Below are 18,997 nucleotides of genomic sequence, written 5' to 3'. Positions count from 1 at the left end.
TTGGACTGACGGGATGGAAATCTCGACCTCTTGGCTGGGTAGAAGGGGAGGTTGGTAGCCAATGGAGGCCTCGAAGGGGGAGAGACCTGTTGCCGTGGAGGTATGGCTGTTGTGTGCGTACTCTATCCAGGCCAAGTGACGACTCCAGGAAGATGGATTTGCCGCCGCTACACACCGGAGTATGGCTTCTAGCTCCTGGTTCAGCCTCTCGGTCTGCCCATTGGTCTGGGGGTGAAAGCCGGAGGAGAGGCTAGCAGTGGCACCGAGGCTGTGGCAGAACGCCTTCCAAACTTGGGAGGAGAACTGAGGACCCCGATCAGAAACAATATCCATAGGGATGCCGTGGAGTCTAAAGACATGTTGAACCAACAACTCTGCGGTCTTGTGGGCCGATGGGAGCTTGGGAAGGGGAATAAAGTGAGCTGCCTTGGAAAACCGGTCCACGATGGTAAGGATGACCGTGTTGTTCTCGGAGGGAGGAAATCCAGTGACGAAGTCCAACGGCATATGCGACCAAGGCCTGTGGGGAACAGGCAGAGGTCGTAATAGTCCAACAGGGGGTCTGTGTGAGGCCTTGTTGCGCGCACAGGTGGTACAGGCTAGGACGTACGCTCGGGTGTCATTGTCCAAGGATGGCCACCAGAAGGAGCGCCGGAGCCAGTTGATTGTACGTCTTATCCCAGGGTGGCCGGAGAGTCGGGAGTCATGAGCCCATTGTAGGACCCGGGAACGGACGGAAACGAACCAGGAGGACCACCTCCTGGGTCTGGCTGGGTCTGCTGAGCCTCCCGCACTGCAGACTCTATCGCCCAGGTGAGAACCCCTAGGACACAGGCAGGTGGACCAATCGTGTCCAGAGCTGGGTCAACCTCGTCTGGGGAAAACTGCAGAGAGAGGGCGTCGGGCTTGATGTTCTTACTTCCTGGGCGGTAGGTGATGGTGAAGTTGAAACGGGCAAAGAACAGAGCCCAACGGGCTTGGCGGGAGTTCAGTCACCGGGCAGAATGGATGTATTCGAGATTTCGGTGGTCGGTCCACACAATGAACGGGTGGACTGACCCCTCCCACCAATGTCTCCATTCCTCCAGAGCCAGCTTGACGGCCAGTAACTCCCGGTTGCCCACATCATAGTTCCACTCGGCCGGGGAAAGGCGGCGAGAGAAAAAAGCACATGGACGGAGCTTAGAGTCAGTGGTTGAGCGTTGTGATAATACTGCTCCTACTCCGGTGTCGGAGGCGTCCACCTCGACCACGAACTGGCGCTTTCATCCGGCTGTACTAGGATGGGGGCTGATGTGAATCGCTCCTTGAGGGCATTAAACGCCCGGTCGGCCTCGGGGGACCAGGAAAAAAACACCTTAGAGGGGGTGAGTCTGGTTAGGGGTGACGCCGTCTGACTGTAGTTCCGAATGAACTGGCGGTAGAAGTTTGCAAATCCTAGGAACTGCTGGAGCTTCTTCCGGTTAGAGGGGACCGGCCATTCGGTGACCGCTTTAACCTTTTGGGAATAGCTCTATGGCGCAATCGTAGGGTCGGTGGGGTGGCAGGGAAAGGGCTCATTCCTTGTTGAATGCCTCGCTGAGATCTGCGTGCTCCAAAGGGACCGAGGTGAGATCAGTTCCGGTAGTAGGGGTGTGGAGAGAAGCGGTCTGCCGGGGAATGGCGGACTTGAGGCACCTCGAAAGACATGTAGGGCTCCATCTGATGATTCTGTTTCCTGCCCAGTCTATCTGTGGGTTGTGGTCCAGGAGCCACGGATGGCCCAGAACCAGGGGCGTCAGGGGCGTAGAGAAGATGTAAAAACAGATCTCATGTTGGTGGTTTCCTGACACAAGCAGGGTAATAGGGCAAGTCCGGTGCGTGATATTGGTCAAGCGACTGCCATCCAGAGCGTTCGCCTGAAGAGGGCATTCCAACTCCTCCAAGGGAATCCCATGAGCAAAGGCCAAGGAGTCCAAAAAACTCTGTTCTGCTCCGGAGTCAATCAGGGCCAAGACCGGTAGAGCACCGGACGGCAGGCATAACTTAGCTGGTATTGTGAGACGGGACTTGGGACGGGGAAGTCGGGTGGAGTCGCTCGCCAGTATTCCCACTCTTACCGGCGAGCCCTCTCTTTTGGGCGCACTGGGCAGACAGGGATACGGTGACCCGGCTCGCCGCAGTAGAGGTAGGCTCCTGAACGGATTCGTCGCTCCCTCTCATCCTGAGACAGATGGAACCGTCCCAACTGCATGGGTTCGTCCCGATCCACGGGAGAAGGTGCCGGAGCGGGCGAGTGCTGGGGGGCTGCGGCGGCGAGGTGGAACTGGGGACCGGTGACCGGAAGTGGTTACTGGCTGACGAACCGGAGCCGGGAGCCTGTAGTTACACTCTCTCCGACGTTCCTGCATCCGAGTATCCAGTCGGATGGTGAGAGCGATCAGGTCTTCCAGTGTCTTAGCCTCCTTCAGAACAGCGAGCTCATCCTTTAATCCCTCCGACAGGCTGCTGAGAAAAAAACACTTTAGCGCCCTCTCCTCCCAACCGGACTCTGCGGCCAGGATGCGAAAGTCAATGGAATGTTCAGCGGCGCTAGCAGAGCCCTGATGGAGGCGGAGGAGATTCTGAACAGCGACCTGAGAGTATGTAGGGTGGTCGAAAGCTCTCTTAAATGCCTCCAGGTATTGTCCAAAAGAAACCGTATCCAACAGGTTCTGAGTGAACCAGGCCTGGGCCCACTCGAGAGCACGGCCATGTAGTAACCCGGTCAGATAGGCAATTTTAGAACTGTCCGACGCATACGTGCAGGGCTGTTGGTTGAACACAAATGTCATCTGCAGCAGAAAACCTCTGCATCCTCTCATGTCTCCGTGGAAAGGTTCAGGAGACGGAACAAATGACTCACGGACCCGGGGATCTGCAGGTGGAAATCCTGCTGTGGCTGCTGGGTACATAGTTATGGTCAGTCCGTTCTGTTATGATGTGGTGTGTTCATGGACCCGAATGCAGACTGAGACAGCAGAGTTCTATTTCAAAAGCACGATAATTTATTTCTCTCAGTCAAGGGAAAAGACAGGAAATGGACAAAGTCAATAGGAGGCGTCTCCACGCCTCCGCACGGTTCCAAGCCGGAAAGTGGCTAATCCTGCTGAGCGGCCGACGAAGCAGACAGGAAAACTGTGAAACATCAGGACGGAGGCGCGTCCTCGCGCTCCGCTCGGATCTTAGCCGGGAAGTGGCCGGTCCGCGTCCGCGGCTGGCAGGCAGGCTGGATCGTCTGTGTGACACCCGAGGCTCGACACAGGAACGCCAAGACTACACAGTTGATCTCCGAGGAACTAACTGGAAGGCTTCTACGTACAGGTGAAAACCCGAGGCTCGACACTGTACGGCAGGCAAGTTGAAAAAACTAAATGCATCGTTAGTAGCGGATCTTCAGAGAGTGAACAAATGGACTACTCACGGGTCGGAATACCAGGTAGGTAAACGGACGGACTGACAACTGGAATGAGAGTGACAGGAGTATTTATGTCAGCTGGAGGTGATCACAGGAGATGAGGCACAGCTGTGCCTACGGAGAGAGGCGCGGCAGTGGGCGGGACTCGTAGGAGGACCCTACTGAGGGAAATACAGCAGAGTTAGACACAAATCCTCACAGTGAGGATCTAAACACTACTGCCTAAGAGAAGGAAGAGACGAGCTATAATGAAATCCCACTGTAAGAAAGGCATGTGTGTGTGTGTCTGTGTGCATGAGGGAGGGAGAGATGAAGTGTGTGTGAATGTGAGCTGGGGGGGTGGGGGGGGGGTTGATCAGCTCCATTGCCTCCCCCAACACATCCTCTCAGAGGAATAACGTTTTCTCAACTTTTCTCCTCTTTTCTGTCATAATTAGCATTCTGTTCTCAATTTGGCCGCTTAATTAGGTGTACATAACCTTGGATTTCCAGTAATGGAAAACTGGAGGGCTAGCGAGATGAAGCCATCATCTTCAGTGATTAAGATACCTGCAAACTATTGTACACAGCCTCGTCTGTCTTCACATCATTACATGGTCAAATTAACATTTTTGTTCCACCTGTCTTGTAGCCTGGGTGTAGCTATAGAAATGCCTGCAAGCCACAGCTACTGTGAAATGCTATCCTTCCAAAACAGGCCTGAGTGGAAATTGACAAGACATACAGATTGGGTATGGGTGGGTGTGTCTCTGTGTGTGTGTGTGTGTGTGTGTGTGTGTGTGTGTGTGTGTGTGTGTGTGTGTGTGTGTGTGTGTGTGTGTGTGTGTGTGTGTGTACGCTGTGTTTCGTGTGGGTATTTTGCGCGGGGGCAGAAATAGAGAGATACAGACGGAGGGAGAAAAAGAAGAACAGGGGAGAGAGGAGGGTGAGGGAGAAGAGATGGAGAGTCTCTGAATGTGTTCATCCCTCCATGGGAGACTGAGCTGGGACTTGAGAGTGGGGTTTGGGGGGGTGGTGGATGGGGGGGGGGGTAAGTCTCCCTGTCTCTGTTCTTAGGCACAGCGAGGTTATGCAAATGCTCCGTCAGGCGGAGGGCAAGGCTGAGTAGGTTACTGACGGGCCGTAGAGTACACAACATGTCCCCCACTCAGCCAGCCAGACAGCCAGCAGAGACACTGACAGAGAACAGAGGGGGTGAGGAGAGAGGGAGACAGAGGGAGAGAGAGAGGGGCTACAGGGGAATACTAAGAGTCAAAACCACCACCCCCTTTCCAACTCTTTCTCCTTCTCTCCACCTGGTTTGATTAAAGCGAGCCAAGAGAATTCTAAAGAGACTTTTATATCATCTGGACCCACAGCACTCTGGGACCAGCTCTGCTCTTTCCTGTCACTAACAACTGACACACACCTTTACACCCAAAATGTCCCAGGTGACAGTTTTAGGTCATTAATTCAAAAAACGGCCATCGCACTGAGCAGAGCTGTAATTACACACAGACAGTTTATGTTAAAGCTGTCTTAGTTGTATAAGAGATTATGGTAATGTTGCTTTTATGTCAACTTCCCAGCAGCTTTAACATGAATCAAGTGGAAGCAACTAACTCTGTAGGCCAGAGGTTCTCAACCTCGGGGTCGGGACCCATCCAGTGGTCACAAGATTAATCTGAGGGGTCACACGATGATAAAATGGGGACTAAAGGAATGAACAAGCATTGTTCCCCTACTCCAGGGGTGTCAAACTCATTTCCACTCTGGGCCACATCAGCATCACGGTCGCCCTCAAAGGGCCGGTTGTAACTGTAAGACTGTATAACTAACTTCTCCCTAACATATTGTTAAATGACTCTCTCTGCATTTGATTATTGTTTATTCAAGTGTAAAAATATTGTACATGCAGTTATATAAATGAAAAATGATATTTAAACACATTTCTGTTGTTATAACATAAATCATTTTAATTGAGGGTTAAGAAACCCACATTACTCGATCAAAGATCAAACTATTAAAGAAAATAACAAAGACAAATATCAAACACAAGTTATTACATTAACTTTGTTCAAAGCTGTTTGTGTCACCTCTCTGCATCACTAATGTTCCTCCCTGTCGTCGTCCTGTGCATGGCAGCTACATCCAAGAGCTCCTCACTGAGAGTCAGGTCTTATAAACATGGATAGATGCTCTGTATCCATGTTGTCTGTGCTTTCATCAACAGTTCATTAAAAATACAAGTACCTGCTCGTCTCTTAGCTAGCTGTGTTGTTATATTGCTGCTAGTTCATGAACTCGGTCTGCGATGGTGTTTCTTCACAAACTGACATTTGTAAAAGTCTGTATCTGGCCGGAGCTCTGCTCACATACCTTCAGCATGCACTGGGCTGTAGCTGTGTAAATATATTCTGCTGTGATTGCAGTCTGCCTTTTAATTCTTGGACAATTTGATGTTTTTCTTGGAGGCTAAATTTAGCTCTGTGTTTGGTGTCAAAATGCTGATGTGAATTGTATCCTTCATCACGACACTGCCTCCTAACACAGAAGACAGACCCATTGTTCTCCTTGAAGCACAAACATGTATTCGCTTTCCCATCTTTCATTACATTTTCTTCCCTCTGCATCAATTTTTCTCTTCGTGGACATTTTGGGATTATTTGTCGACCTTTTTCAATTGTTGGAAAACCTCTTTTCGGGCTGTTGCCTCTCCTGTCCACCTGTTGTGATAGTTTTAATGTCGGTACACAGACAACATGCTATCTTATAATTTCAACTTTCTATCTCATAATTTCGAACATGGGGATACTTTTATTTTCAAGTCTAACTTAATTATTTTTCCAAAAAAAAAAAGAAAAAAAAAAAAAGAAATTATATTTTATTTTTTCTTTGCTGGCAGATTCGCGGGCCACATAAAATGACGTGGCGGGCCTTGAGTTTGACACATGTGCCCTACTCATTCAATTTTTGCCTTTTATTAAATACAGGATGTTTTTTACTCACTAATAACTATTCAAATGAAAAAATCTAAGACGTTTCAAAACGGAAACTCACTCTTTGGTGGACATATTCAAGCTGTGACAAGGGGTTCCTTCATTCTAAGGGGTCACAGGCCTAAAGGGTTGGGAACCACTGTTATGGATGACATGTTATGTATTGACAACAAGCCCATTTTATTAGGTTATGTGTTCTGCAGTTTATATCTAGAACACACGACAGAGCCAAGATCTACCTCTCTATTCACCCGAGCTGAAGTATTTTACTTGAACTGTCAGCAGTGTTGTTCTATTCACTTAGAGCAGCGGTTCCCAAACTTTTTAGGCCGCGCACCCCCTTCTACATCCCGACCGGGTTCACGCAACCCCAATCCCCCACACCTTAAAAAAAAGGAAGCAACAGAGCCTATTTATAGCCTCATAGAAATCGGACCAATGAGAGAACAGTTTGCTCGCGCGTGGCGTTTGTTTACAATATTTAGTCCGCTGTTAAATGTTGCAGTGTGAACACAAACCGAACAAAGGGACAACTGCAACATTGTATCATATTAATCCCTGAATCAGAATAACGCAAACGAACTGAAGGTGTGAAAACGCCCTGAAACACTGCAACAAAGTTTCAATAACTTTCAGTTACACAATGCGTCACTTTTAAAGAGCAATCATGCCTCAGAGGCAGATTATCACATTTAATTTACAATCAACCATACATATAATGACTGCAGTTGTTTTTGGCTGTTTTGTTACTCCAATTTCAATATAAAAAATGTAAGGGGCTTTTGACTTGCACTGGCATGCTTGGTGTTCAGGTGGCGACGTAAATAAGAGGGTTTCAGACAGCTGTTAGCCAGAACCTCACTGCACACCACGCACTGTGGCTTTGGGCAATCTGCATTGCCAATCCAAGTGAAGCCCAGACCCAGATCATTTTCATCATATTTCCTCTTGTTTTTCCCAGTCTGATGCTCTCTCTCGTTTCCTCTTTTTTACCTTGACTCCGCGATGGGCCTATGTGCTCCCGATTTGTCTGTGCTATCCCTTCCTCCTTCCTCAGTCTCATCTTCCTCTGACTCCCGTTCGATTTCTTCTCCCGGTCTCTCCCCAACACACCTCTCCGTTCCTCTCGCCTCCGATTCTTCTCTCTCGCTCTCTCTCTCTCTGTCCTTCTCCTCTTTTATGACTGATAGCTTCAGATGTCCCACCTGACAGTTTCCCCGATTTTCAGCCAGTTTATCATATTTGCATGAATGTTGCTGAATGAATGAAGTTAGCTGTTAGCTGAGGTTAGCTGCACAAGCTAGGCTAGCTAGTGTACGTAAAAGACAGCTGGCGGCAGGAAATTGTACGCTTTTAATTTTAAATTGAAATCTTACAAGGGGAATTTTTATAATGCATGTAACCGAGCGTCTTGGGTTTGTGTATAAGGGCACTTATCATACAGTAATAACTGGAGTCGGGAGATTAGACATCTTGTATCAGCCCACGGCTACTCTCTTTATTATTGTTTTCTCCTTTGGCCAGAGGCAGGGGTTGCGCCTTCGCTACGGCAACCCTCAAGGGACATATCATCGTCAACACCAGAACAACAAACATGAGACAGTTACATTCATGTTTTTATTTTGTGAAAATTATATTTAATATTAATTATTACACCATTAGACCACCATTACATTTTTCCTCTCGCGCACCCCCTAGAGGCAGCTCGCGCACCCCCAGTGGTGCGCGCACCACACTTTGGGAATCCGTGCCTTAGAGTATATGGGATTTGGTGGGATTTTTTTTTGTTAGAGAGGAAGACTTTGTGTGCTTTGAAGACTAAAATATGCACTTACATTCGTTGAAGGCATATTCAAACTCCTCCAGTGTTTTGGGGAAAGTGAAAGGAGGTTCATCTTTCTTCATCAGTTCATCTAAGTCTATTCTCGACAGCAAATCTGAGGAGAAAGAGAAGAGATACTATCAAAGGTGAGCACAAAAAATTGTGACAATAGCTGCTTTCCTTTCAAAGAATGTCAAAGTGAAAATGTCATGCCATTATCTCTATCACAACATCATAACCTGAGAATATCTAGCAACATCACCTACAGTACAATGTGATTATGTCTCCCTATTGGGTTAAGTTATGAAGCAACAGCAACGGCTGCGCCAAAGTCCTCTACTCGCTTCCTTAAACGTTTAAACTAAGCTTTTTATCATCCTCAAGTGGCGTAGCAGGTGGAAAAGATGAATATTCTCATCAAATAATTACAATTACTGACAATTTTCACACAAACTTATCTGCAGTACATATGTTTGCCTCAAGGTTGAGTGGATTATTTGCTGTCTCATGTTATCTACTCTTGGGGTTAGGGTTAATAAAGCTAAATATGAATTGGTAAGTAGCACTTTAAGGTCATGGGACAAAATAATTTAAGATTCCATTCAGAGTCAGATCGGCCACATACATTTTAAAGGCATTCAGTCACAAATCAGCTCAAGAGGCACACTCCTTTATAGCAAAGTGTGTTTCTGCCACATGCATTCAAGTGTGACTTGGGCAAAATATTTTGGGATTTCACATTTCCAGAATGCCATCTATCATTAAACTTTAGTATTGTGTATACCCTTACAGGAACTACACCTTATTTTCTGTAGTTTTCGAGACTGTATGAAGGCCTTCAAGGAGAGGTAGGCTGGATATCATCAGTGTTATGAGACCACTGTGATAAAAACATCACTAGGGTCAAAACAGCAGGCTTTTCTAGGAGAGTCTGTTTAAATTTAGAAACACATTTGTGTTGTTATTCGAGAGGATGCAGGTGTTAGCTAAGAAATAATGAGGCGGCAAGTCCATCAAAAAATGAATGAAACTAGCAACATGTTGAAATCTTAACTCCAGGTCCATCATAGCAAAGTGTACGTGCACTACAAAGGTTGTAGTCCCATTCTTGTTTCATGTCCCTTGAAAAAAACTAAAACATTTTCAGTATAGTTGCTTTTCAGATTGCCCTTTCACGTTTACCTTTGAGTGCAGTAGTTTTCTCTCTGTCCTCCTGGCCAGCTATCTGGGCCATAGTGATCCACAATATGTACAGCTCAGGTATGGCAGCACAAAGATGAGAGAGCATGGGTCCTCCCGTCCCAAAGATCACTCAGATGCATTCTGTCACATGGAGGAATTGAAAATGAGAACAATAACAACTACACATCGTCCTGCTGGAGCACATGTAATGTGTTATGTCATACTTTAACACGTCTGCACCTGTTAAATAATGAATTCCTTCTTAATTTACCACAGAATAAACAGGAAATTGCCTCAAGGTGGTAGTTTGCCAAACATAACACCTCACTGTTGGATCCTACACTCCTGCACACGCTTCAAGCTTATATAGCTCACTGAATTAAACGGAGCAGGGGTCAGTGACACAGCAATAATACACCGCGTAAATAACTATTTGTCAACATTACTGCTATGAAACATGTACCTGTTAGCACCTGAATTAATTATGCAAACACAACAAAGTTATTATTGCTTTAAAAGCACGCTGCAGCCAGTAAAATACGCTCATTTTCACACGCTTAGCTTCTTCGGGCTGCTCTGTCAGTCTCTCAACCACAGTCAACACATGTTCAATGTGTCGCACTGTTGCAAACAACTCCCCGGAATGTGAGCAGTCGCTCTACTTGGAGCCACTGCACGCGGGTAACGTCACAGTGAGACATTCGTGCTTTTATTTCACTTTTTTTTTTCAGCCAAACAAAACACACATTTCGGAGAGGAGCAGCTGTTTGCAGTAGATGTATGCATGCATGCTTTTTGTTCGACTCACGCACCATCAGTATATGCGACAGTCCAGTTGCTGCTGCTTCCTTGATATTTCTAGAACAGGAAGGACTCTGAGCTGTGAAGCGCGTGGAGAACGTGAAGCTTCCGGGTTACCGGGGCAACGGACTGGAAGGGATATTTAAAGAGACAGTAGCATGGCAGCCACCCGCGTTTATACAGATGTTTTCTCCTGTGTTGAGATTTCTACCACACGGCTTTGTCTACTCTTTAAAAGTGACGCCTTGTGTAACTGAAAGTTATTGAAACTTTGTTGCAGTGTTTCAGGGCGTTTTCACACCTTCAGTTCGTTTGCTTTGTTCTGATTCATGGATTAATATGATACAATGTTGCAGTTGCCCCTTTGTTCGGTTTGTGTTCACACTGCAACATTTAACAGCGGACTAAATATTGTAAACAAACGCCACGCGCGTGCAAACTGTTCTCTCATTGGTCCGATTTCTATGCGCTATAAATAGGCTCTGTTGCTTCTTTCTATTTTTTTAAGGTGTGGGGGATTGGGGGTGCGTGAACCCGGTCGGGATGTAGAAGGCCTAAAAAGTTTGGGAACCGCTACTATGGGGACAGTTTCTATCTTATAGAATCCCGAAAGCGCTATGATGTATTAACCATACAGTATATGTATTAAATGTCAGATGCATGGCAGCTAAAATAACTTGATGTAAATCCCTCAAAAAGGGAAAAGATACAACATTATTTGTTTTTACCATCACAATAAAAGAGAATAGGGCGTAGATCAGGCTGGCAGGAGGACTGTTTCTCCACCTCTGGCATAAGGAAATCAGTTTCCTCTTGAGAGAAGCTGTTTGTGGTGGCTTTGTTCAGGACGGTTCTCACAAAACTGTCAGAGCGAAATGGATCAGAGTGTGTTGCTTTAAAACGGAAAGAAAAAAGATTTGGTTGGTTTCACGGTTGAAACTAGACCTGCCAGACTCACTGATACTGTCCCACAGGTGACTGACCAAAAACCACCTGCACCACCCTGTCCACCTGTATCATGCACCTGGAACTGTACTTTATGTCGTGTCTTTTTGATTTACAGAAATAGCCTCCTGGTTGAAGTAAAGCTGCATGCCCTACTTCTGGATGGCCTCTAGAAGTTGGAAGTGTTTCTCAGGGGAGCTGAGCTACCCTGTTTCCTCAAGCAGAGCGCTGGAAATGCACCAACGGGAGACCCAAATAAGAAACAGACATGACATATTGTGACACTGATATCCACTGTGTTTGACAAGATAAAGGAGACCTTTCCACTTACTTAATACTCAATGCAGCACTTGAGTCATATGTGAGAGCCCATATGACTTTGTTTTTTGTCAGTAACTTAAAGTTACAAATTTGATTTCTTCAGACTTAACTTGACAAACAACAAAACGTCTTGCAAAACCAGGGACTCCTCCATTCACTGTGATTTGAAATAATTGATACCCATCTCGAACATGAAACAGGAACATCTTGGTTGGCTCACAGAAGAGCAAACATTCCTGCAAATGGTCAAATGTTAGTCCTACATGAAGCTTAGTATGAGTTGATGTGCTTTTTAATTATTGTAACTTTATGGAAGAACATTTCAACCTACTATGTATATAACAATGCATTGTTTCCATCTTTAGTGGCAATGACTGTGTGTTGTGGCTGTGTATTACCATAGGTTTTGAAAAATAGTGTCATTCTTGATTTGTGTACAGATGCATTATGACTTGTTCTAACTTGTAAGCCACATAATAAGGAATTTGGACATGTATGGAAATGAATTAAAACCAGTGAACTCCAGCAAACGGTTTGTCTTCCTGTAATGTTACCATGTTGGCTCACCACATGCTGACACAAAGCTCGTTGTACTCAATTGATGAACATACAAATAAAACCAACATGTTTCTGCTGTGAGAGTTTGCTGTGGTGTGGATAATGCACTCATACACGAAGTGTAATCAATTGAAATGAAAATCGGAGGAGTCAAAATGCTGTGGCTGTTTATCCTGCATGAATTTGTCATGATGAGCTCTGGGACTCTAAAATGTTTATGTAGGTTTGATAATCCCCAATTGAATACTGTATAATATTATTCAATGTATTCTTTGTGATGATGCATTCTTTGTAATGATTGGTTGTGAATTGTACTGTCATCTTTTCTGACAGTTGTCTTCTGAACCTGTCACCCAGTCGAAATACGAATGGATAACCCTATGGTGCTTACTCTAGGAGGGCGGAAGAAAGAAATCAAAGCATTTATTTCACAGAAAGCAGTTCTTACAAGACCAGTTTGGCTAGCCAACACCAAAATAAAACTTTTTTATTGTTATGTTAAATATAATACATTTACAAAGACTGATGGTGCTTTTTTTCATTTTAGCCTTTGTTCAGAGCCACAGGCAGAATTTAGTTGTTGAACATTTTGTTGTCTTTTGTATTCTCTAAGTGGTTTGGCGACTGCAATCTGGCTCCATTTGCATTAAAAATGTAGTTAAAGAAAGAAACATCGCTCTCTCTGAAGCAGGAAACGTTTTCCTGCTCTCAAAGGAATTGCTCAGTGTGTGCAGTAGCCTCTGTGAGCTGAAATTATCTTCTTGTTGGAGAAAAGAGCATCATTTGCATTGTTCCTTAATTCTTATTTGAATATGAGACACAACACGAAAGAACATCTGATGTATGGTTTAAAAAAAGGTAACGCGATAACCTCATCGTCATAAATCATCATACATTATTGACTGCACAGAGACCACACACATTGACAAACAGAAGAAGCATGTTCAATGGTGACGTAAGAACATGATTTTATTTGCATGTTTGATTCTAAAGCATCCCATCTCATGAATAACAAAATATGGACAAACATGGAAAAATATACAAAGTAAACGTATTAGACATAAAATAAATGTTTTCTCAGTTTGCACTAAATTCAGAGTGCTATTACATAATGGGGCAGCTTTTTGGGACACACTGTAATCAAAACATACATCATCTTGCTTTCCAACCGTAATACTTAATGTTTGCTTTCAGGAACCAGGAGAAAGTAACCTGACACCAACGTCTTTACACTCACTGTCTCAAAAAAAACTTCAACTACCGACAATGATCACACGGTCCCATCTTGTCCCAGGCAAACAAATCCAGTTCCTCCATTTCCCAGAACTGATTTCTGGAGATGTGCTCCAAAAAGATGAAATGCGTCTGATGCAGTGTAGAAAAGCACAGCGAGTTTGTCTGAGACGTGTGTATAAAGAGGGAGGGAATGTCTCCCTCACTCTTTTTATTGTTCCACAGTTTCTTGTCCGCTCTCTCACTCATGTTTTCATGTACACGCATATACAAACCTGCTGCGCACCGCGCATGCACAGCCCCAATTACACCCACAAATGTGCACGCACGCACGCACACACACACACACACACACACACACACACACACACACACACACACACACACACACACACACACACACACACACACACACACACACACACATACACACACACACGCACACACCATTACTCTACTACCTTGAGAGCTGCAAGTGAGGATTACAAGAAAACATTTACAACATGATAAAAATTCCAACTGCGTGGACTGTTATTGGGCAGCTCTTTTATCAGACTGTTGAGTTTCCCCGTGGGCCTGCTCTGCCGGTGTCTCATCAGCTTTGGGAGGGTCCTGTGGTCCCCGGCTGCAGCAGCAAACTAAATAAGCTTTCTGAAGTTCCTCTACCATACATTTCTCTCCATCTTCCAGCTCTGCATCGTCCTGCATCTCCCACCTGGAAAGCATAGTGAGACAGAAGGTTGTTTAAATACCCAGAAACATTTGTTAAATGTGTTCACTACAAGGTGTGTGAAAATAAATTCTCTCACACACACACCGCAGACCGAAACTCTCCGAGGCTTGAAAAGCCACACTTTATCTTCTCACATGGGGGTCTTCTCCGCTTTCTTCTTTCATGTTGTGTGGGTCAGTATCACAGCAGTTTCTGCCGATGTGATAGACTATCTAACTTACAGTTTTGCAGTCATGCAAACACACATTTACAGACTTGTAAACATCTCAAGTGATGTTTTAGGGAACATTAAAACAAAAAAAATGACAGAAAAGAAAAGTGTTTTCCCCTTTCTGTCAATCATCAGCTTACTGTGGCTAAGCCATAACAACTGTTGAACCAAGCCTGTCCAGGTGACTCATTTTTACCATGAAGGAAATCCTCCTCATATCTTGTTACTTCCCTGTCTTGTTGAACTGCATCTCCAGGATGTATCTCCATCGCATTTATTTAGTCCTTCAAGCTCCAGAGTGAATGGAGGGCTTCAATATGAAGACATCAAGGGTAGTCACGTTGTAATTGACTCTGAGTATTTCAATGGAATCTCTTGACGAGTGACTGTGGTCAATCAAATCCATATGGAGAGCGGGCTGAAGGCGGTCTTTGAGCTGCCGCATTACACTCCCTCCAAGAGAATTATATCCGACTGTCCGACTGCAAATGATTGCATTTTCATTGCAATCTTGGCGTCTCCTTTTATCCCCCCCCCCCCCCTCCCTCCACCCCCCCCCGATTCCTCACTGTATCTTCAAACATCAACCATATAGTTCTGTGTGTGTGTGTGTGTGTGTGTGAGGCGTAAGTGGAAGGAGGAAGAGGGAGTAAAACACCAAGTATATCACACATGTGTTTCATGCATACTAAGAAGCGGGCCTCTCAATGCAGAGCACTTTGATGAAGTTTCAGCCTCTGTCACAGTGTGTATGTGGACAAATCAGACATCCTCTTTCTCTGCTTCCCAACCACTGTCAGTGTAGTAATTACTGTCTGTAAGGGGAGGATCTGTTTATGTAAATATGCAGATGCAAATATGCAGATATGCAGATTTGCAGATTTGCCAAAAAGATTTCTCCCTCCACATACAACTTTGGTCACTAGTTGCTGCGTTTTTCTGAGTAATTTGTGTGTTAGTCTGGATCTCTTTCTTTACATCCATCACAGAGTGAGGGCTCTGTCTCAAAAAAGACAGAACAAAGGAGAAGTAGTTAAGTCTGCCTTTGACGACTGCTGTAGACTCTGTTGGAAGAATGCTGATGACGACTAGGGGCAGACAAATTGCCCCTATATTATTTTTTCCGTGACATAAAATTTAAATCAGTTCTACTAAATAACCATTATGGGATACAAACACTCACACAAACAAAACAATACAAATGTCACACAGTGTGCAAAACAAGAGCAGGAAGGGAGCGAGGGAGAGCAGACAGCTTCAGGAACAGTGGCCAATAAAGGAGGGAGCGAGAGAGGAAGGAAGACAGGAAGGTACGCTAAAGGTTTTTCAATGTTTAATTTTCAAATAGGATTAAGCAGAATGACATTTAGCTGAAGGTTACAGGCTCAGCATTGTCTTAGCTGATATTGATATGCAGGAGGCGCCCTGCTTGTCAACGGGACAAACACCGTTGATGAATGAGAAGCCTTTCCCCAGGAAGGTGTTAAGTGCAAATTTGAAATGAGAAAGAGGTAGAGAGGGAAAAAAGAAGAAGGAGCAGACACAGACAGAGATTGAATTACCACGATAGTTGCCATGTATACTGTCACTGGATAATGTTGCCAAAAGTGTAAATTGTTCCGTAAAGTGTAGGTTGCATATTCTTTGAGATTGGTTGATCCCGTGCTGAAAATGAGCAGAAAAATACAGAAGGAGCTTGGCTGTGTGCATCTAATTTCAGCAACTTTAACACAACAATGCCTCTTAGAAACGCATAAGTAGGCTAAAGTTGACAATAACTTCACTGTATCCTCATTTTGTCAAGTTTTCCCCGGGAATTTACATCTTAATTCTTATGGGCTCTGCTCATTTCTCATGCATTAATACTGGAGCTGCTGACTTGGCTCTTCCTCTGAATACAGAATAGGACACACATATTAAGACTCGTATATTTACAGGATTGATGCCACAGGAGATTGTCTCAGAGTGAGATGAAAAGGCTGGCTCAGATGTATTTCAACGTGAACATCAATGTAAGCTGTCCTAATCATGGGCCGATGCAGGCACGAGACAGAGAGCATCTGTCCTGATTTTCAGATGATAATGAGTGGTGATATTTGACAAATTAAGAGCATAAGCCCTGCTCAGAGATCATCCGGCAATCAACTTACTGAATAAATCGTACTCAAAACGCACCGCAGATGAAACGTTGATGTCCGACTTTAGCAGCTCCCGGAGACAGAGAATTACAAAGAGGAGATTTAGATGCAGATGATGAAAAAAAATATTGACATGGAATGGGAGAAAAGAGAGAGGACAGAATAAAACAGGCAGAGTTACAAGTATAGACTGTGTGAAAGAAAGTGAGTGAGCAGAAAGACAAAGTGCCTGAAGGATCATGAGAGACAGTGGCCAGTGGTTTCCTCTGCAGCTGTCAGTGGGCTGAGTGGTTTCTCTCAGAGTGTTGGGTGTTTGTGCTGCGCAGGGTGCCCTGCCTGCTCTGCCACTGGGACCGCTGTTTGTTTAAAAGGCTCGCCTGTCAAACAGAGAGCGCCACCGGCAGCCAGACACTCGGCTAAATGACTCTGACAGCAGCCCTAATCAGAGGCTTCGCACATTGCCGCAGGGCCTGGAGGATCCATCATAACCCAAGCCTAAATATTTAAAGTGCTAAACTTTCCAAAGGTCAGGCCTTTCCATGCATGCCAGGGCGACATGTGTCACAGTAGCAGGAGGAGAGGGACTGAACAAGAGAGTGAGAGAGAGAGAGAGATAGACTATGGTTAAATGTCCTCTATAATTTTCACCCTTGTGAGAACCACTTTCAGCTTTAGACCTTTAGAGTCAGGGTAATTTTAGGTAACGGACATCAGTTTGACTGGTTGTCATGTCGGCAACCATCTCATTTGGGGTTAGAACCTGGGATTATAGAGAACGTTGAATTAGACAACATTTTTTTGTTAAAAAACAAACCCTTCTCAACAATTCACAATACGGGTTTGCAACTGACAAGAGAGTCCCACTAGCTGAGACACTCACATTGACCCGGTGTCTCTGGAAAAAAAGATGAAAAGTTATGCATCAGAACTTCTAGCCAGCATTGACTGTTGACTGAGCAGTCTTTAAAAAGTTGGAGTTGGACGAACCTTTTCAACCTGACCACAATACGTTTTAAAAGTTCAAGCGGCTGCTTTTGCTGATGTCAGAGTTTGAGGTTAGGTGTTTAAAGGTGATGAGTAAAGGTTGAAGTCAGTGGATGACCTTGTTTAGCCATGCTAAGTCCACACTATCTGATTTCATGTAGAGTGCATGGGAACAAATCATCACAGGAGAGAGCACAGAGCACTTCTCAAAGGTGACAGAAAGCCTTTTGGGGTTTAGTTGTTCAAGTCCAAATTTATGAAACCAAACCCTTGTATGAAAGTGGGAACTTCTTTTTTTAAACTCATGGTGAGTATAAGGGGGCCAGACAGCAGTTATATGACTACGGTAATTAAAAGAAAAAAGGAAATCACACAGATTAGCTGGTATACATTAGAATCTAGCTCAGTTGGGGTAACTGACAAGTTTACAATACAGGGCAAGGGGGTCATCTCTTCTGCTCAATTTCCATTGAGAAGCAAACATCCAATTCAATTTAGATATGTGCCTGCGCTAGGCCATGAGCCAGAGGGAGATTGTAACTGACAGCCATTGGACAGCCGGCCGGATTTGAATATTGACGAGACAGAGACTTGACAGAGGGGATTATGCTCTACCTTCTGACTTACTAGCCGCTACACTGATCCATTCTATTGTCAGATCAATTCAGTGTCAGGTCTACAGTATGTCCGTGCGGTGATGCCACTCAGCATTAGACCCTACCTGAGATCCATTTCAATCCAAACTGATGTCCACTCGCAAGCTACAAGACACACACCACATCAGCAGTGGACACAAAACATGCAATATCAAAGCAAATCTACTTCAAAGTAAACATGAACCAGTAGCACACACACAATGTTGTATTATATACTTGAGAGGATGACAAAATTAACTTTGCAACTGTAAACCTTCACCCTAAATCTTTCTAACTTAACCAACTCAAAACCAGCCCTTTGCAGAGATTGATTCTTTGAAGTACTTTCTAATCTTGTGATGCGATTTTGACTCGATACATAAAAAATACAGTAACACACGCATGCGCAAACATCTGCGTTGTCCGATAGGACAGAGTCTTATTGTACCTCATTGGAATGAAGCCCCACTGCTTCAGCAAGCCTATCACCACATTTTGAAATGTGTGTGTGTGTGTGTGTGTGTGTGACTCTGTGGGTCAAATCCACAGCCTCATCCATGTCCAACCCGCCTGGTCTCACACACAGCACGCACCCTCCCATCTTGAGGGCCGTCGAGTCATAGAACGCCTGATCAAAGGGCCCCCGGACAGATCTGTGAAGGCCCTTTGAAAAGACATCCACAGTTACACTAGTTGACACGCTTGTACGTGCTTTGGCGCAGACACAAACACATCCAGGCTCAGGGTCATGCACAGAGGGACACACAAACACACAACTTCAAACACGCTGCGGTTTTAAACTCCAAATCCGAGCAAAGATAAGTCCAGCACATCAGACGACACAAAAGGGCTTTTCCTCAAATACCCCCCCCCACACACACACACACACTCCTTAATGCTGAGGAGTCCCACCACTGAGGGATGCTAAAGGGATGCTGAAAGACTGTAGATATAATGTTATACATCTCTAGTGAAAGTTACACTCTAAGTTTACTTTACTGATATCTCAGTATCCTGTAG

General features: G+C 44.9%; 2 protein-coding genes across 2 annotated transcripts in view; both read right to left on the bottom strand.

Annotated features, from left to right (window-relative positions):
- Positions 1-10,277, bottom strand: part of arb2a (ARB2 cotranscriptional regulator A) — a 148,354-nt gene extending 138,077 nt beyond the window's left edge. The window contains exons 1-3 of the mRNA XM_079270899.1: positions 10,231-10,277; positions 9,419-9,559; positions 8,250-8,351 (exon numbers count right to left, since the gene is read on the bottom strand). Of these exons, the coding sequence (XP_079127025.1) occupies positions 8,250-8,351; positions 9,419-9,524 (208 nt within the window). The 5' untranslated portion in view covers positions 9,525-9,559; positions 10,231-10,277. The remainder of the gene's footprint in view (positions 1-8,249; positions 8,352-9,418; positions 9,560-10,230) is intronic.
- Positions 10,278-13,167: 2,890 nt separating this feature from the next.
- kiaa0825 (KIAA0825 ortholog) overlaps positions 13,168-18,997 on the bottom strand; it is a 108,651-nt gene continuing 102,821 nt past the window's right edge. Inside the window, exon 23 of the mRNA XM_079269599.1 lies at positions 13,168-13,991. Within this exon, the coding sequence (XP_079125725.1) occupies positions 13,808-13,991 (184 nt within the window). The 3' untranslated portion in view covers positions 13,168-13,807. The remainder of the gene's footprint in view (positions 13,992-18,997) is intronic.

This window comes from Melanostigma gelatinosum (genome assembly GCF_949748355.1).
Source record: "Melanostigma gelatinosum genome assembly, chromosome: 6".
Taxonomy (NCBI): Eukaryota; Metazoa; Chordata; class Actinopteri; order Perciformes; family Zoarcidae; genus Melanostigma; species Melanostigma gelatinosum.
Note: the sequence above shows the minus strand (reverse complement) of the source record. Positions and strands in the feature narration are given on the sequence as shown.